Source organism: Ctenopharyngodon idella, chromosome 15 (genome assembly GCF_019924925.1).
Source record: "Ctenopharyngodon idella isolate HZGC_01 chromosome 15, HZGC01, whole genome shotgun sequence".
Lineage (NCBI taxonomy): Eukaryota > Metazoa > Chordata > Actinopteri > Cypriniformes > Xenocyprididae > Ctenopharyngodon > Ctenopharyngodon idella.
Window position 1 is genome coordinate 29,793,629 of NC_067234.1, and position 20,751 is coordinate 29,814,379.

At 36.6% G+C, this 20,751-nt stretch overlaps 1 protein-coding gene across 2 annotated transcripts; it reads left to right on the forward strand.

Annotated features, from left to right (window-relative positions):
- Positions 1 to 305: 305 nt before the first annotated feature.
- tbx4 (T-box transcription factor 4) lies at positions 306 to 20,170 on the forward strand. Of its 2 annotated transcripts, XM_051863974.1 has the most exons (9): positions 323 to 1,479; positions 5,055 to 5,200; positions 5,424 to 5,518; positions 10,396 to 10,515; positions 11,926 to 12,073; positions 16,303 to 16,455; positions 16,535 to 16,623; positions 16,704 to 16,939; positions 17,981 to 20,170. In XM_051863974.1, exons 2-9 carry the CDS (start codon positions 5,057 to 5,059, stop codon positions 18,616 to 18,618), a joined length of 1,623 nt encoding a protein of 540 aa, XP_051719934.1. In that variant the 5' UTR covers positions 323 to 1,479; positions 5,055 to 5,056; the 3' UTR covers positions 18,619 to 20,170. The 2 variants fall into 2 exon arrangements, with proteins under 2 accessions (XP_051719935.1, XP_051719934.1); XM_051863975.1 differs by lacking the exons at positions 11,926 to 12,073; positions 16,303 to 16,455; positions 16,535 to 16,623; positions 16,704 to 16,939; positions 17,981 to 20,170 and adding an exon at positions 11,749 to 11,835 and having other exon boundaries at positions 306 to 1,479.
- The last annotated feature ends 581 nt before the right edge of the window (positions 20,171 to 20,751 follow it).

The following is a 20,751-nucleotide window of genomic DNA, read 5'->3' on the forward strand; positions in this document are numbered from 1 at the left end:
TTACATTGTTATATTGACACGGCTAACGATCAGCCTGTTTGTGCCCGAGCATAAATGGGTGATTCTGTGATTAGAAGCACTTTTGGCTAACTTGAAATCTTGAGTAATGATCTTGTTCTTCAAACAATGTTTTATCTCTGTTAACACATTTATCACATCATTGACTATAGATCTGGTGATGAGCTTGATCAGCCTTCAGGTGCATTCTGGTATCATGTGTGATGCTGTGGATCTTTCAGTATAGTGTAATGCAATGATGTGTCATGATGTTTTTTGGAGGAAAAGTCTTGGACTTGCTAATAGCTAGACCAATATAACAGTAACGTAACTATATAAAAAAGAAAACATTATAGGCTATCTGAATTCAAATTCTTAATTGGTAATGACAGAATTAATCTTTAGGCTATTTCAAAATTAATTATAGTTAGCTTATTTGATTTTCAGTCTTCTTCAGCGGTCACTTTGCTGTCTGAGATGTTTTACTCTGTAATTCTAATTTACATTAAAGGCAAATTTCATGAAAATTAGATTTAAAAAAAACTCAATTGTTGTCTAAAATGCTTGGCGTAATCGCAATGACAGCAGTACACTGAAAGCAGACCGACAGACATAATTCATATATATATGAGGAAATAGTACACGTAAATACCAAACGAAAGTTCTTCGGGGGAAAAAAGCAAAGTCGAATTTCCATGATTTAAATATTTTTATTATAATGAGTAAGCCTATCTCACAATATAGAAAAAAATACCATGCAACATTGAAAAAACAAAAAAACAAAACAAAACAAAAAAAACGAACAAAAGAAAAACATTTTTTAAAAAAACATTTCCCCCCGTCAAAATCATCACAGAGGACAGGAAACTTAATTTGTCCATATAGTGAAAATCACAACATTTCAAATGTTCTTACTGTATATGCTATTCTTTTTTTTGTCCTAATACATGTTTAAATATAATTGTGGGGGAGAATGAGGAGACGAGTCTACCAGTCATGTTTTACGATGAGTAGACTTGCTTTCCTCGTGAGAGGACCATTCGTTTTGGAGTCGTGTGAGTGAACCCTGCGCATCGGGTTGTTTGGGGTTTGGTGTTATTGAGAGCAACGTCAGCGATGAGGCGCGGGGGGAAGGAGGGAATGAGTGAATGAGCCAAGATATTCACCCCAGTGTTTTAACAATACAAGCTGTCCTGCGGATACTCGGTGTTTCCAAGAAAACATCACGTAGTGACCATTTGCTTCTGAGACGAACACTCACCGGTGTATCCACGAGCCTCGCGGCGCTATTTGAACAGAAGCAGACTCTGGGGAAGAGACAGCTCTGTCTGCTCATGATCAGATACAGGGGATGCTGAGCAGCTACTAGTGCACTGGACTCAACGCCACAACGGGACGTAACTTCCTGCTGTAATGTCGCAGTGGACATATTATTGCGGTTTGGAATGATATGGAGGTTTTCAGAACATAATATTTTATGAGGTAACATTACATTTGTTGTCAGTAGGTCATTTCATGCTGCTCTGAAATCCTTGTACCGGACTGAACCTTCTCTTATGTGCATGCATAGCGGTAATACGATTAGACGCAGTTAATCTATATCCTTCTTTATCAAATTAAGTGATCAACGAGAAGGCGGCAGTCCTTCATAAATAAAACCCTGGCTAGGACTTTTCTTTAACAATAACTAAAGATCGTCTTAGCGTGTGATGTAAACAACCTAGCTGTGTAGCCTTTATTATGACGCTTAAAAGACCATATATTTGTACTATACTTGATGCTTTTGCAGTAGCCTATGTAATACTGCGTATAAATGTCATTTTGTACAACATTTGACGTAAATGCTTTTGCAGTATTTAATACTGCGTGTAAATGTGATTTATATCACAAGAAAGCACTGCAGCCTGTATGTGCGTTCTCGCTTAATATTTTAAATGAATTGCTGGGAGCACAAATTTGAATATCTCATAATACAGTTACTTTTGATCTTGTTCTTGTCAATCCCCGATCCATCCTTTTTGCCTCGTGGAATGGAGTAGACCTAAGGCCTTAAAGCAGCAGCTTAATTCATTCGGATAGCAACAGCATAGTTTTTGATAAACAACAAAATGACAAATGTCTTAATATTGCAATGTGCAAAATAAAAATGTAAAAAAAAAAAAAAATGTCTTGATAATCGTAAATAAATAGAAGCAAGGACAAATGCAAAAGAACAAAAATATATACATATACAGGATTTAAACTTAAGAAATTGTTTAAAAACAAATCAAAACAATAATGTTTAAATAATATATTTAATTTTAGGCAGGTGAAATGCACTTTTAGTTTTTTTGTTTGTTTGTTTGTTTGTTTGTTGATAAATTAATCAAATCAAGAAAAACACGTAGGCCTATTGTTACACAGACTGAATAATTCAGTATACATAAATAATAACATCTGATAAATAATAAATGTACCATAGTTGCACTCTTTTATATCACAACAAATGCGCAAAGCACATCTAAAATACAATTATTTCATTGACAGATAGCAAGAATTATATTATTATCTTACACTACAAAATCTTCTTCCCCCACACTAATTCTTAAACTATTTCCAAAAAAACAATGGAAATCCAAATCCTATTTAATTCAAATAGATAAAGCAAAAGTGAAGGGGGCCAGCTCATTTCCAGCCTTTTTCATGTTCCCACTGTTTTTATGTCAAAATGACAGTGACAGTATTCAAGCAGTCATGTGATAACATAGCCTAAACTGTTAAAAATAAAGTTCTATTTAGAATACAAAAGGGTCTGATGCCTTTTTAAGTTCCAAAACAATTTGGGCTTTAGAAAACCATCTACAGGTGCTTTAAAGAACTCAGAAAATACACAAATCTTAGGAACCTATAACGAAACATCAAAGACATTTGTAATCTCCAAAGAATCCTATAACTAACTCAAGAACACTACAACCAAAATGGTTCTTGATAAGAAGAGTATACTTTACTAAACTTAATGTGCTGCAAAATATTATTGAAGAAATATTGTAGTATATCACCATACTCACGTAAGGAAAACATGGCTGTGTTAGTAGTGAACAGGACTGTTCTCTAACACGCATTGTATCCACTCTGGTACAGAACAAAATGGAAGACCAAAACATATTGGGCCGCTATTATAGCGTGCATCAAAACTGTAATAAACTGTAATACCCTCACCAGGCAAGAGATTATTTTAGATTTCCAAAAGGTATTGGGTGAATTCTGACCACAAATTCATGGCCAATATGGTGCAAACGATTGTATTATTATTATTATTATATATTTTTTTAAATTTTGTAAGAAGGAATAAGTTGAAATTTGGTTGGTGTCGAACATTTTGGACAACACACACTGGAAATAGCCAGCCAACCCCAGTGTGCACAGAGCAGAATCTGCCAGGAATAGTTTAGCGGATTATATGTCTGGGGTGACAGAGATGTAAACAGATCTCTCGCTCACTGGGCTTAGTTAAACAGTGTAAGTGAAAGGCACATTTTGGACTGGAAAAGTCCAGGGTTGACTTGCTGTAGCCTCACGGTGCCTGTCAGACTTTATCTTTATTAGCTTTGGCAAATGCCTGCCCGAGTTTACACGGAATCCCGCTCTTCTCCTTTTATCTGAAGGGCGCACACTCACATTGTTTACATGCGTGAGATTAGGAGCGGGTGGGAGGAGGTGGCTTTCACCATGAGAGCGGTTTGGTGTCCGCCGTGCAGATATAGGCAGCATTCTGGAGGCAGTGTGCTATAGTATAGTAATGAGACATACCTTTGGTGTGATGTCTGAGCGTGAGCAGAGAAGGGGCGTGAGAGCGGGGCTAAGTTTGTGACCTCTCTTAATGGAATCAGCAGTGTTTAGCACGCTTCCATAAAACCGAGGTGCCCGAATGCTGGAAGTGTAAATATTTAATCTTGCGATACTTCAGAACAAACGGATCTCGACCCTTTTCCTTGAAATGAATAGGCCAGGCCATGTTATGAGGACAGACTTTCCCTCACGAAATGTAAATGTTAATGTACGTCATTTCTCAAATTTTGCAGCCCATGTCTTGTCTGTGTGTGTGTATAATCAATTACAGCAGGCTATGAGAGAACAAAGAGGAACTATGGCATCTGTGGTATTTTCATTATACATATATCATTAGGTAATTTTTAGCTTGTGTTAAAAACACGCCATAAGTTTAGTTTTTTTCGTTGGCTCATTTTCTTTCATTTTTTAAGACAATAATAAATGTGTGTATATATATATACACACACACAGTCAAACCAAAAATTATTCAGACACTAGATATAATTTTTTATATATTTTTACTAGTGGGTGCAAGACACCATAGTTCATTTATGTAAGTGAGGATAGCAAAATAAAGTAAACTGTGACATATTATACCTAAAAATTCTTCATACAGTGCTCTACCAGTAAAATTGATAAACCAAAATTTGGAACCAAAAGTTATTCAGACACTTTGACCTGACCATGTTTTGCTTAAGCGTTATCTGACATAATTAAGATTAATTTTTTCTGACACAGTTTAACTCTGCGATCTTGTCATATTTTATTACCATTTTTTTTAAACTATAGTGAATAAACTGTATTAATGAATGAAATGTTCAAGGTGTCTGAATAAATTTTGGTTTGACTGTATATATATATATATATATATATATATAGAAGGTAAAATAAGAAAACTAAATTTTATATTTGCATTGGCTGAACTACTGGAAATAAATCAAGATACAAAACCTAAGCTAACTGTGTGCATGTATAAGTTTCTTGGGAACTAATTCAAATTTATTTTAAATAAAAAAAAGTTGAATTATTGAATGTATTATTTTCTTGGCATCTTAATCTCAAAGTATATTTTATGGCAGTGAGAAAATGTATGGGCATTCTCGGTTTTCTGTTTTGTATTTTATAAGATTTTTTTTGTCAAAAAAGTGGAAAATCCCTGGTTATATATATTTTTTAAAAATATAAACCTGAAATCATTTGTCCTATTCTGAAGCCATCATTTAACTAATATTTCTGTGATCTTACAGAAATGCTACAGGAGAAGGCCTCAGCTGTGGCTGATGAAGGTATGACCGTGGCCCAGTTAGGTGGGCGTCCTGAGCTTGCCAGTGATTCCTCACATTTGGGCCTGCCTACAACTCCCAGCATTCCCCAGAACAATGAGCCTGACCAGGTAGCCAATCAGTTACATCCTTTTAATGACTCCTGACTTGTAGGTCTTCACCTCTGCGAAGAGATGTAATGTAACATAACAATGACTTAATGATAAAACACAAAATAAAATTAATTATAGTAATAAATAATATTTTTTTCTTTTTATTTGGGCAATATTAATAGCTATTTTTCCACTAACAGTGACTCATTATCATTTATCGTTTTTGTGCCTGTACATTCAGAACATTGAAAACATCAAAGTGGTTCTTCACGACAGGGAACTATGGAAGAAGTTTCACGAGGCCGGAACCGAGATGATCATCACCAAAGCAGGCAGGCAAGAAGAGCGTCATTTCCATCCTCCCGATTTTAGACTTTAACACACACGCAGAGAAAATTGGTGTTGCAACAGGGAAACGAAAAAATAACTAGGCCATCTCGCTGCTAGTAAGAAATGCAAATGTGAAACCTTGTTTTACCAAGAGGCTCAATCGCATACAATTCTAAAGTGCTTTTAATGGAATATTTATAAAATATAATGCGACCAAGGTAAAGGAAGGCTGAATTCCTGTGCCTACAAATATCTAATTGAAAACACAAACGGCTGCCCTGTGTGTTAGATTTAATGTGCCCTGTGGATTAAGAGCAGGACCCTGGATATTAAGCAGAGAATGAGTCAATGCTCTCTGCCAGTCTTAGCCAGCAGTTTCTCAGCGCTTCTCTGTGGAAAATGCAAAAGGTCACCACAATTTTTCTTTAATGCTGTAACATTGTGAGGGATGGGCTTCCCCCTGTCCAACTGATAAAGTGCTCCAGGAATCCTTAAACCCTTTGAAGAGCCAAGCACTGTTCAGTCAGACAGCTGTGCACAGAACAGGAGACTGTACTTCCACATAGCTCCAACAACAGATGGGCTCATTTCATTTTACATACTTTAGTGTATAATGGACACCAGGCTCTGTTAAAGATGCTCAATATGTCAATCGAGCCATGAAGTAGGAAGAGCTTTTAACCGTTTCATTTTATTTTAGGGGGATATGACCTTGTAGGACATTAGACAGCCATTCACTGAACTGTAAATCTTGAGAAAACTCGCCAGGTTTCTTCACGATGGCTCCCATTACACAAAATTGGGGCCAATTTCATGCAATGATTCTCATCGTGGTCTTGTGTTACATAGCAGGCTTGAGCCATGTCTGCACGGTATATGCCGTTTGACAGTATAGGTTTACGCTGAAGAAGAATACACTCTTATATAAAATTCATTGGGTGGACTATAGTAACAAAAATTGTGTATGACAGTATTTTGCTTCTGTGATTTGCACAAATAAGGCGAAAATCCAAGAATAATATAATTTAAAAAGATATTATGTGATACCTGAAGACTAAAACAGGTTTTGTAATCAAAAAGCGATTTAGTTTAGCATAAACAATGTAAAACAATCCCCCAGTCATGCGACTAGCACTACGTGCTATGCAGAGAAAGTGGGTCATACATAGTGTTAAAGAAATATTCTGGCTTCAGTACAAGTTAAGCTCAGTCAACAACAGCATTTGTGGCATAATGTTGATTACCATGAAAATAAATTCTTGATAAAAAAAAAAAGCCAAAATCTAGGTTACAGTGATGCACTTAGTGTGAAAGTAAATGTGGCCAATTCATAAACATTAAAATGCTCAAGTTTAGCCACAAGACATAAACACAATGTGTGTTAACATCATTTTAGTGTGAAAAAATGCTTACAAACCTTTTCTGTGTAAAGTTATATTCAATTTAAGAACTTAGTTGACATGACAACATAACAGCATAAACCCTAAAATGTCTTTAAAAGTGATTTAACAGCTTCACAGCTCAAAAAAACAGAAGAATTATGTGCATCAATAAAATTATAAACTTAATATTTCTGCTTTTAAATCCTTTTTAAAAAATTGGACTCATGTACTTCCAAGGTAAGTTATTCATCGTAACCTCGATTTTTGCAAGTCAAATTTTACAAGTCATTTTCTTTTTGTGGTACAACATTAACATTATGCTACAAATGCTGTCGACTGAGCTTGTATTGAACCCAGAATATTTATCTGAAGAAAAAGTGATGAAACTGAGCTGAACTCTGCTAACACCAACTCATCTTGTTATTGTGCACGCCTGTGGCCCTGTACTAAGCACTAAACATGACTATTGAAAGCAGCCGGCTGGTGTTACTTGTACACAGCCCGTCAGAGCAAGCATCAGCGAGGCTGATGAGTGAAGCACGGTGCCCCGTTCGATCGCATCTCCCAGGCCCTAAAAGACCCCTCTTGCTTCATCATCTAGCTTCTTTTGATCCAGGCACTCTGCCGACTCCTTCAGATAGCATGAATCACTGAAAGAGCAGGCGTGCAAGAGCGCTAAAAGAAACAGCTGCCATAATGCACATGCTGACACCGATATGATACACTTTCATACTTGCCATTTCTCACTGTCGTCCTCAAACACATATACACTGAAGCGCAGGCCCACCCATAAACAGTGCTTTCACTAAGATAACTAAGAAAACTAATCATATCACTTGAAAGAAATTTCACTCCCATAGAGTATCTAAAACTTGACATGTAATATTCTTCTTTTTTGCTCCACAGAAGAAAGTCATATGGGTGAATAAATAATGACAGAATTTATTTTTTTGGGTGATCTATCCCTTTAAGCAACAAGACAACGACTATACAGTAAAGTAAATGGTGCACACAGCTGTTCCCATGCCAAGGACAGCGCTTCAACATGACTACCTACAGCAACAGAATACTGTCACAGAGCCTCTGTAAGGCCCCTTTAGACATGTGCCATGTGATCTACTGTGGCAGCCATTATGTCAAAGTGTTGCATAAATGGAAAGAGCATTACACATCCCTCAGGTGTTTACATGTGAGTCTTGAGTAAATGTGTTTTACTCAAGATTTATTACATCCTCACTGTTAGTACTGTAAATACTGGTTAATTTTTCCTAACTGTTTTTTCTTAACATGAATAATTTATTTTAGAATCATTTTGAAAATGTCTAAATCTTCAGTAGGAACACATAAAAGTACACACACAAGAACTCTTGTAATGTTTAATGTAATACTAAGGTAACATTTTACAGTAAGTTTTATTTAGTTAATGCAAAAAGTATTATAAAAGTAATCACAAAGGTAATTTTTCATTATTAGTTACCTCAGCATTACAGATTTACAGCATTCAGTTTAATGCTAATTTTGACACATACCAATAAAAAGTTGTATATATTTATTTATTATGAAAGAACAAAATAAACAAATAAGTATATTTATAATGAACCTAGATTTAAAAAATACAAATACAAGTGCATTGTTAGTTCATGATACCAAAGGCATTACCTAATTGAACCTTCTTGTAAAGTATTTACAATGTCGGAACCAACAGCAAAATAAGATCTCGCCAATTTTTGTAATTACTGACACAGAAGTATAGGGAAAGACATCATCTGTAGCCTGGTGGACAGGTTTGTTTAAGATCTTCCTGATGGCTTAAAGCACCTCTTTACCAGGTTTTTGGCCAGAGTGATTTACATTGATTGGATTGCAGGGCCTGGGCCAGACATAGAGCTTTACCTCTCCCTGAGCTCTACCTCTGGGTATTAGAGCTAGTGTATTCAGGGACACTTTTTTACACAGTGCAGGCCTGAGCAGTTCTGCATTTGCAAATGCAATGGAATGATTCAGCTCAGTGCACATTTATTTGCTGCAATAAATGTATGACTGCTGGTGGAACCCCAAAAAAGTAATGCACTGCAGTGGAACTTTTCTGGAGGAGCGGGGTGGTGCAATGGGGCTGTTTAGCTGCCCGCTGTTTAAAAGACCTGCCATTAAAAAAGCACTCAGAGTTTATAAGGGGAATCAATCTTTTTGCAACTTTGCAGATGAGATCAAAAAAAGAGAGGCTTTTGGATTTTTCATGTGAAGAGGTTACTGAAGGTAGCTCCATTGGTTTGTTTTATGACTGCGTCTGCTGTATTAGCATATCCTGTCTGTCATCTCGGATTCTCCTGTATCTGAACAAAATGGAGATCCCACATTTTATAGAGCGACTCTTTCAAAACAGAGTCAATCCCTAAAAATATATATCTGTCCAAAAGCAAATCAGTACCAGGTACAGATCATGACTCCTTATATGGGGCTAGTTGAGGATAACAGTAAAATGTTATGCTTTAGGTTTTATGAATTTTTTGAAGTGTAGCCTTTTATAGTAGAGCAGTTCGTGTGAGATGCTTTGCAGAGGATTGTCTGGGGATGCTTCTCCGAGATTTAAGTGACCCCTTTGTGCTTCTTAAACAACTAATCTGTCCTAAAAACAGGTTAAGCTGTTATCTGATCACTAATCGTGTATTCATCCACCCAAAACAAACACTTCCCGTGATTCTCTTGCACTTAAGGCCTGTTAAAACCCTCGAAAGAGCCGATAAGACAGTCTCATCCATGCTTACTGTCAGTGCTCAGCTGTTGCACACGCACCCGAGCCCTAAGTCGTTTGGAGGAAAAAGCTGTTCTGTTGTGAGCAATAAAGACGACATTGAGATACCTGAATGACACAAATGGGATAAGCCTGCGTAGATGCGATTGAAAGAGAATGACCTCTCTGAGCACAAAAGCGCATTAACACCAATTTTTCAAGTTAGATCTAAATGGCATTTAAGGACAAAAGCACAGTAGTAAGTAAATAAAAACAACTTGGTTGCTGTTATAAAAACATAAAAATAAAATGATTAGTAAAATGAAATAAAAGACTTTATAATTAAATTAATTAATGCATTTATTTCCAGACCGATCTCACGGCAATTCATACATATTTTGCGAGGTGGCTAATTTGTAAGAATTTGTATGACCTCACTCGTAGGAATTTGTTCGTCTTTTGCTAAATCGTATGCATTTTACGAGTTGCCAAATTAGTATGAATTAGTACGAATGACCTACCCCTAACCCCGCCCCTAAACCTACCCATCACTGGGCTTTAGACAAATTGTATGAATTGGTACAAGTGAGGTCGTACGAATTAGCCACCTTGTAAAATACATATGAATTGGTCGTGATGTAGCGTTGTTTATTTCTCATCGTGTACAACACCGAAGAGATGAAGCTCTATAAAGCTTTTCTATGTGTCATCATCTTTCAATGGTAAGGTACTATTTTAATCCCTGATGACATAATTTAAATTCTCTTTAGGCGGATGTTCCCCAGCTACAAAGTTAAAGTCACAGGAATGAACCCCAAGACCAAATACATCCTATTAACTGACATCATTCCAGCTGATGACCATCGGTACAAGTTCTGCGACAACAAGTGGTGAGTTTAACATCCCTCTTTCCATCTTTGATGTTTCTGTAGAAGAAAACATTCATTCAGACTCACAACAGCATAATTTGAATGCCCACATTCTGGAAAGTTGTTTAAGGATACTCTAAGCCTTTGGAAATTCTGCTGTAACATGCAATAGCAAAAGTGACTGGATCAGAACAGTGACCGTTCGCTTGAGGCATCTGGACAAACACTTATCCAGATTATATTGCGAAGAAACAAAAATGAGCTTGTTTTATATTCAGCTGTCTCCTCCAGTCTATGTTAAGCTAAGGTTGTTGACGTGAGTGGGCAAATGCCGCAATTCATATTATCTGCACAGTACAGATTCACACTTTTTAACACACTAAAAGTGAATTGCTGATAAACTATAATAATTATAATATAATATAATATAGTTATAAAAATAATTTAATTTTTATAGAAGTAATGATTATTGTCAAAAGCTTACTAATACTTTGCAATACTGAATATAATGTTGGTAAATGTTTAAATCCCATCACAAAAAGAATGCATTGGCCTAGTTTCCAAATAAAATGGTAATTCATCCAATAAAACACTTTTGCAAAGGCCAACACTGAAGGAAACTCAAATTACAGCCATATTTATTAGCAAACAATATGCAGTCTACATCTGTTTATCCATGCAATGCTAGTTCTGGCTGTGGATTGTCATTAGCACACAGTTAATTACTGTAGGCCACAGCAGGCAGTCTGTCAAAACCAATGGGCTTAAAACAGCTGGGTTATGCATGCTGTCCTCTTTTTGACCCTCTACCTCTGGCAATGCCATCAGATATGGGCATTATTCACCGATGCAACTATCGGCATCACAAATAAGTCAGATCTGCGTGTATCCAGCATGGAAAAAAAAAAACCCCAACACAACGATGGCACGCAAATCTAAATGAATTGCATGTTTTGTCACGAGAACGAGTATTTTATGAGCATTTTTCAAAATCTGTGGGATAGACTGGAATTCCACCATTTGCCAGCATTGGTTCTGGAGATCTTCAGCGACACCTTCGAGGCACACAATTAGCAGTGATGTTATGGTCAAAGCAGCCACTAGTCTTTGGAAAGTACTCCCAAAATGTCATGGACATAACCACTCATGCTCTGATCATTAATGTGCAGATGTTCTGCATAAAGCCTTTCTGTAGTCTGCTGCTATATGCTATAGAATTTGCGCAACACCGAAAAACTGTTTTTCTTTTAAAAGCGCTATGGCATGATGTCAGAGGTGCTGGAAAGCTATGTAGTACTAAAAGAAACTCTGAGGGGACTGAGCCTAATTCACCACACCAAACCAACAACTGTAAGCTACAGGTCTTTTGCAAATGTTGCTAGTGCCGTTTCATGTCAAAAAACTAAAAAATGCTCTTGCTCTTCTCCATAGGATGGTGGCAGGAAAAGCAGAGCCTGCCATGCCTGGAAGACTCTACGTCCATCCAGACTCTCCTGCAACAGGAGCACACTGGATGAGACAGCTGGTCTCTTTTCAAAAGCTGAAGCTCACAAACAACCACCTTGATCCTTTTGGGCATGTGAGTGTCTGAGATTTGATATTAAAGTTTGTGATTTGCAGGGTGCAAAGAAGAGAGACTTACAAGGTAGACTAGGTGGTACACAATTTTTGCTTAAAATCGTGATGTAGCAAAAGTAGAAACAGATCTCTCTTTTTTTTTTATTGTTCATCCAAGGTTATGGAAAAGGACAAGTTAGGGCAGGGGCTTGGTTCAATCCATCAGTGTTTGAACTGATAGAGGAAGAACTGAATGCAAAAGAAAATATACAATACCGTTTAAGAGGACGAAATGATTGGAGAAGTATGTCGTTTCACCAGATTTAGCAATGACATTTAATTAAAAATTACGAGCTCCAATTTTTTTTTTTTTGGATGAATAGATAAATCGGTCACAAAAAGATCAATAAGATTCATTTAGAAAATAGATAGGATGATTTTCTATTTCATGTCACCTTTAAATGTAGACATTAGACTGATTCTCACTGAAAATAAATATTGTGCTATTGCTTAAGAACATAAAAAGCCTTTCTGTTATTAATAAGCAGGGTTGGGCAAAAATGTAAATTTAATAACTAACTGTCTTTGGAATGAGTTGAAATTTCAACTGAATTAGCCACAGCCCACAGGAAGTGGGATTAACTGAACTGCAATTCAAAGAAATTCAACAGGTAATAAAATTCTTGGAAATTAGGTGCTTTTCTGTAACATATTTCCATAAATCTGTCTGTAAGACTTTTTTTAAACCGCCAAGCAAGGCTGTCAAGACAACAAGTTTAATGTAATCTTGACAAACAAGTTGTTTTTGTGAAAAAATACATGAACACAATTTCAGTTCACTTTAATTCAACTTCCTTAAAATTAAATTGGAAATGCAAAGTGGGTTGGTTCAGAATGAATACACCACTATGGTAAGGGCCATCTTGAGAAAGTAGGAGGAAAAAGAAGAGAAAGAGTGGAGCAGAGGTGAGGAGTCTGACCATGGCAGCGCTGCCCAAAGGAGCCTGTGGACCTAGCTTGTCTGATGCAATAACATCAGAAGCAAGCTCATTAGGTTCATAACCTGTCAGAACGACACAAAGTTGGCCTGTCAGGATTAGTTGAATGCCTAGGAAGTGATAAGGGCGAGTAATGAGCAGGGAAAGAGGTTGCTAAGCTCTACTGACGCCCACAACAGCAGGGACACCACGGCTGGTTGAGAGCCCCAATACAGGCCGCCACTGCAGCCATGTCAGTGCACACCACACAAGTCACAGTCAAAGCATACACTAAAGCTAGGAATGCACAGATGTTAAAATTGTGCAGCTAATCATTTTGGTTTCACTTTATTTTGATGGTCCCTTTAACACATTATGTTGACTATAAGTAACGTTGCACCTACATATCTACTAACTCTCATTAGAGTGTTAGTAGAGTATTAGGTAGGGTTAGGGTTAGAATAAGTTGACATGTAATTGCAAATTTAGTAATTAGTTAGTAGAATGTCTGTTGGGAGACCATCACAATAAAGAGTTGGCAGATATTAAGCAGACAGTATACAAATACTCTAATGAAAGATAGATGACTTGTAGTTGCAAAGTTACTAATGGTCAACAGAATGTTCAAAAGGGACCATCAAAATAAAGTGTTACCATTATTTTTAATGTTATGACCGACAACCAATACATGGCAGATATAAAATTGTTTTATAAATATATAAAGGAAATCACATATATTTTCTCTGCCTCTAATATTCTAATATTATTGATTTGACTGCACTGACACTATTGGGTCATTGATCATTATTTTCCTGTTTTTCACTTTAAAGCGCTATTTAAATAAAGTTGACTTTTTGCTGCTAAATATTTTTGTGAAAACCATGATCGACTACCTTTCAAAAGTATGGGGTATATAAGATAAGGAGAAAAAAAAAAAAAAAAAAAAAAAATATATATATATATATATAAATATATTAATATGTTTTATTATATGTAAATGTATGTTTATAATGATACAAAAGATTTATACTTTTCAAAATATATTGAAATAGAAAACAGTTCTTTTATATTCCTGACCAAAGCTGATCCATAATATGAAATAGCGCATCAAACAACAAAAAAGTATGTCAAGCATCACATGACCAAATTCAAGTACTTTTGTTTTAGTGTACTCAACTATATAGCTACTTTTAAATTGTGATTTATTGATGTCTTTCTTCCCTTCACCAAGCTTTGATTTCTTCTGTTAGGCCACTGACCGCACAGACACCCAACACCCAAAGATATTTATAAGCTCTCTGTGGACTGAATGCACAGGAATTTTTTTTTTTTTCAATGCAGGGCCATCTAGCTTTAAGGTCACATGACACAATCCCCAAAAATAGATCTTACATTAAAAGAAAACAGGGAGATGAAAGGCAGCCTCAGAGTCTGCATTGATCTGACAAAGATGCTTGATTAATATACTTGGACAGCACACATCCCTGTATCTGAATCATCAATGCAGCTCGTATCACATGGTATTACCTCAAGACGCCAGCCAGCCAACCAGGCAAAGGTCACATGTGTCTGCACTCACCAAATGAAGCGCTCAAACCATTCATTTGGCTGAGGCTACCGTCTGTGTCGGTGATGGGGGGGATTGACCTGGGGTTGCCCTCTTTGCACTATGCTCCTAACTCCTCTTAAAAAAGTGCAGCAATGAGGAGAGCTGCCTCACTCTCTGTCTGGGAGTCGACATAACAAAGGGAAAGGCCCTGATGCTCATTGGCCCTGACAGATCTGTGTTGGGGATGACCCTAACTAAACGCTTCACTGAACACCAAACACATGGACACACTGAGCAGACTGGTGCTAGAACACTATGATCAAACACACATACACAAAGGATCCAATTGGATTACTTGCATACAACACAGAACAAAACCTCTTGACGTTTGTATTGATGCTGTCACGTTAATATATACTGTACATCAACAGCTTCATTAGTGTTCAACGTACAGTTTTGTACATTTGCATATTCTCTGAAAATATTGACCGGATACTGGATGACATAATTAAATATCTGTACACAAAATATTGATTTGACTGAGTTTTATTATTTTATTAGCTCACCAAACGCAAAACTTCGACGAAGAAAAACGATTCCTAGCAAGCATATAGCACTGCAGACTTCAGTTACCCGAATGAGCCTGTGTTATCTGTTTTCAGCGGTCATTCCTCTGATGGCACAATTGACCAATCAGAATCAAGTATTCCACAGAGCCGTGTAATAAGATTTTATAGAGCCCAATAAATAAAATTCAACACATTAATTCAATATTCTGTGAACATAAAAGGATTCTTTAACATTTGTATGTCTCTAAAGTTGTTCATACGTACACTATAAAAAAAGGCCGTGATTTTGACGGTAAAAGACTGTAAAAATGCTACGGTGAAAAACAGTTAATTGGTTTACAGAAAGTTTCCGTACTATATACGGTGATAGATCTAACGGTACATTTAATGTAACTTTACGGTAAAATACTGTTAAATCTGTGGGATTATAACATAAATCTAATTATAACATAAATCTGATGTTGTTAAATTAATGTTTATTGCATTTTTAAAATTTCATGTTATGATGATGTTTAGTGTTTGTGTGAATGACACTGCACCTTCTATATATTAGTAATGTCCTTCTCAGCTTGTGGAAAAGCTGTTTGTGATGAACTTTGATTCATCATGTGACTCTCATCACCACTGTGTTTGATGGTTGTCAGTGTTTTACAAAGGTACTTCAGTGGGTTGGTAAATTAACATTATATCAGTTAATTAAATACTTTTTTTTTTTTTACTGTAAATGTAACAATTTTTTTTACAGTGTGTAAAATAAACCGTTATGAACCACAATTATTACAATATAAACTTTTAAATTATATGGTTTTGAACTGTAAAATAGAGAGTAAACTAAGTGCTGTCCCATAAAACCTAAAACGTTGCTACCGTATTTTTTACGGTAAAGTTCTGGCAACCACAGCTGCCGATTTTTTTACCGTAAATTTTACAGGGATTTTTTTTTTTTTTTTACAGTGTAAAGTGTTGTCAGTCTGTTAATAATGTAAATTTCAAAAGTATGAAAACATGCTAGAACCACACTTTACATGCAAATACATATGATTATTAATGAGAAGCTGAAATTATTAACTATGCATCTGTATACACAAAATAGTGGAAATTTTTTTTCTTTTTCTCAATAATCTATCCTAATGCAGGCTTGCATTTCTGTTCACAGATCATCTTGAACTCAATGCACAAATACCAGCCCAGGTTACACATTGTGAAAGCTGATGAGAACAATGCCTTTGGCTCTAAGAACACAGCCTACTGTACTCATGTCTTCCATGAGACAGCTTTCATCTCTGTTACATCCTATCAGAACCATAAGGTACCAGCAGAACCTGCCCAGTCTCACAATCACCTGCAGTTATTTTAAAAACATTGCTAACTTGTTTGTTTCTTCATAGATCACCCAGTTAAAAATTGAGAACAATCCTTTTGCCAAAGGTTTCCGTGGCAGTGACGAGGGCGATTTGCGTGTGTCTAGACTTCAAGGGTAAGATTATCATTTAAAATATGCTGCATAATGTACCAAAGACTGTTGAGATCTTACTGATCTAGTGCCCATTTTCCTAGGAAAGATTACCCTGTGATTTCTAAGAACATGGTCCGGCAGCGGCTTATCTCATCACATGGCCATCTGTCAGGAAAACTGGGTACAGGTGTGCTGAGTAGCCACCCACAGGTGGTTTCTCACTATCAGTATGACAGTGGCGTCCCCCTGCCGAATTCCGATTCCCAGGAAGCTCTCTCCCACTCCTTCCCATCTAGCAGGGAATCCAGCCTTCTTTACCACTGCTTCAAGCACAGAGGTACAGGGCTGTGGCAACAACCTTATTTTTTTATTTTATTTATTTATTTATTTTTACAAAAGACTTGGTAATTCTGACTAAGGACACACAATACTGGTAGCATATCAGTTATTGGTCAATAGGTATGGGTCTTTTTTTATACAATCGATATCAGCTATGCTCATTTACTGTATTTTTTTACATTTAGATTACTTGTGCAGTCATCTAACCTTCAATAAAAGTTTACATTTAAAAGCACTAATAATTTAATAACATATTTAAATGTAATCTTTAGTCAATATTTTATATATTATATATATATATACACACACACATATATATATATATATATATATATATATATATATACACACACACACATATATATATATATATATATATATATATATATATATATATACACACACATATATATATATATATATATATACACACACACACATACATACATACATACATACATATATATATATTGATGAATAATATAATCATCAAAATACAACAAAACTTATGATACCTAAATTCACTTGTAGCATTTAAAATGATTAGAATCAATACTTTTAAATGCTACAAGTGACTTTAGGCATCATAAATTACATTTCTTTTTATTTTAATGAATAACATAACATAACATAACATAACATAACATAGGCCTAACACAACACAACACAACACAACACAACACAACACAGGCCTAACATAACATAACGTAACATAGGCCTAACACAACACAACACAACATAACATAACATAACATAACACAACACAACGTAGGCCTAACATAACATAACACAACACAACACAACACAGGCCTAACATAACATAACATAACATAACATAGGCCTAACATACAACACAACACAACACAACACAACACAACACAGGTGTAACATAACATAACATAATACAGATAAGATTATCGGCATAGGTGCATTTCTAATCCTGACAAATTATTATGACATGTATTTAAAGTGCAGTTTTCAAAATCTCTTGCATTTCCAAATGTTGTGGATTCAAATATTATATTATATTTCCTTTTAGATAACACAAGGCATTTGGACCTGGGATGCAAACGACCCTATATTGACACAACAGCCTCTGCGGTTTCTGAGGAGCACTACTTTCGCTCCCCTCCTTCCTACGATCCACCTCTGCTGTCCCATCCATACTGCAGCGAGGCTTTAGGTTCTAGAGAGGCATGCATGTATGGAGGAATGGAGGGAGAAGCAGGGGGTGCAGTGGGTACCGATGACCTCCCGGCCCCGTCACTGAACTGCAATATGTGGGCGTCAGTGCAGCCGTATCCTCGCTACGGCATGCAAACTGTGGAGTCTATGCAATACCAGCCCTTCACTGCCCACTTCAACAGCACAGCCTCCGCGGTTCCCCACCACTCATCGTCCATGCAGCGTCCACATCCAGCACCTCCCGAACTAGTCACGTTTACCACACAGCGGGTGTTGCCACAGACGGCATCTTCAGCATCCTCCTCCCCCTCCGGGCCTGCCCCCCGTGACAGAGCACATTCCTCGCTGTTTCATAGGAAGCCTGGATCGCCATTACGTTCACAAAGGGATTTCACAGGCTATCCGAACCATAGCCCTACTTCGACACGAGAACCAGCCTATCAGTACCAAACAGGGCTGAGCAGTGTTGGGCCTCACTGGACTGACAGTTAAAGAGCCACCATCTACAACTATATTCCTCTTCAGCTTAGAGAAACAAACTCTCTCTGAACAACAACTGCAATGAGATTATTTTTACAGCCATGATGCTAAATTGTAAAGCAAAGCCATAAATCTATTTAGCCTCATAGTATAGAAAGCCCACAATTTGTGGCACTGTATATTTATTTGAATTTGAGAGAGTTGCAGTTCATGCGCAGGTGGTGAAGCCAAGCACAAACAACCTACTTAATGCACTGTTGTTGGCATTAAAGAGATAGTTCATCCAAAAATGAAAATTCTCACTCTCATGTCGTTCCAAAGCTGTTCTTCAGTGGAACACAAAAGAAGATATTTTTTAAAAAATGGGTCAGCTGGGTCCATATACTGTAGCGAAAGTCAATGGGCGTCCATTGGATCCCATTGAATTGCACAGAACATGAGATTATTTTTCAAAAATTTTTTTTTTTTTAAAAGAAGAAAGAGTCATATAAGTTTGGAATGAGTTGAGGGAGAGTAAATAATAGGGGCTTTCGCACCAGAGGAACCATTTCATAGTTCCTAGAACTATTGGCAGAAGTACCCAGATTTTGCCATGTAGGAACTAGGGACGATTTTAGTTCTAGGAACTCCTTTTGGGGGAACTAAATTAGCTCCTATTTAAGAGTAGGGTCTAACCAGCACTATAGGAACTACCAGTGACGTAAGTGTATGTTGATTGGCCAAACGAACACGAAACACCGGCACCCGCCATTTTTAAAAAAAGTCGTGTACACACACAGTTTATAGCCTATATATTTACTCCACAAACTAACTCTATAAACATGGAAAACAATGATAGATGATAGATGAGGGGACCAAGTGAAACACGATTGTATTTCTGCTCAGCCAGTGACACTGGACATCAATCACACGGCAAACGCTAATGTTTTTTCATATACTGTCTTCTTTCTTTGTATAACAGTTCTATCTAGATATTAGACAGGCTGTTAAAGAAATCATAAAAACTTATGAAGATGGAGAATGTGAGCGCTGTGTGCTCAGGCTGTGGCGTTGTCAGCGCAGTCAAAATAAAAGTCACAACAACAAGCGCAGATTACATCACTTCATAGTTTCTACTGGTAGTGCGAATGCAACCAGGAAAACGGCCCTAGGGGAACTATTAGTTCTCAGGGAACCACCCTGGTGGCTAGTTCCTAGAACTAACTGGTGCAAAAGCCCCTAATGACAGAAGTTTCATTTTTGGGTGAACTGTCCCTTTAAGAAGAACCTTTTCAGTGCTGAATTTTTGTATAAAGCACAAAATGTGTATGTGCCAACTGAATTTTGCTACACTTGGGAGTTTTTTTTGTATTGGGTGCAAAAAGTCAGTGGATTATATTGAAACGTTTAGTTGTTAGTTAACCTAAACAGACTTGGTTATTGAAGCTGCCTTTTTCCTCTTGAAATGTTAGTGTGTAAAACCTGTGCCAAGTCCAAAGATTGGTTGGAGTTATTTGCTGGGTGTTATTAAGAGATCCTTATTATTTCCTAATAATGCAATAAAGTTTTAAACAAAAAAAAAAAACTGTATTTTTTTTCCATTTTATATATATTAAATTTATCTGGAATTGCTAATGTACTTATGCTATGCAATTTCAACTATATCTATGTAATAAAAACACAACAATGAAGCTACTAAATATTAAAAGACCTCTTCCATAATCAAGTGATAAATATTATATTTGGGGTAAAAAAACAAAATATAGACCAGACCTACAGCTCAAATTAAAGCTCACTGAGAAAACAACCTTGAAATCTTCATCTGAGTGGTCTTGGATTGGGTCCTATAGTTTTCCACCATTTTTGTTGGACTGTGACTGTAAATGGATTGTAGGACCGGTTGAACAATATGGGCTAGAACCAAAGTATTTGAGTTGTGAGTTCGGCACAAAATCATTGTCTAAATTTGTGCAATGCGACATCAGAGAAGTTCCTTGCAACCAGATGGAAGCTTAAAGAACGATCATTAAGAGAAGAACAGAGTTTAGAATCATTGGCTGGGTTTGAAAATCCTTAAGAGATCAACAATGTAAAACAGCCTTCGTGGGCAGTCAGCCACAAGTCAAATTAAAAAAGGATGGGGTATCATTGGTAAGCACTGTGGTT

Bases quoted from the DNA above. Each gene is read 5' to 3' on its own strand.
- tbx4 (XM_051863974.1), top strand. From the start codon at position 5,057: ATGCTACAGGAGAAGGCCTCAGCTGTGGCTGATGAAGGTATGACCGTG. The intron at 16,456-16,534 runs GTACCAGCAGAA...GTTTCTTCATAG, and splicing joins CATCCTATCAGAACCATAAG to ATCACCCAGTTAAAAATTGA. The intron at 16,624-16,703 runs GTAAGATTATCA...CCATTTTCCTAG, and splicing joins CGTGTGTCTAGACTTCAAGG to GAAAGATTACCCTGTGATTT.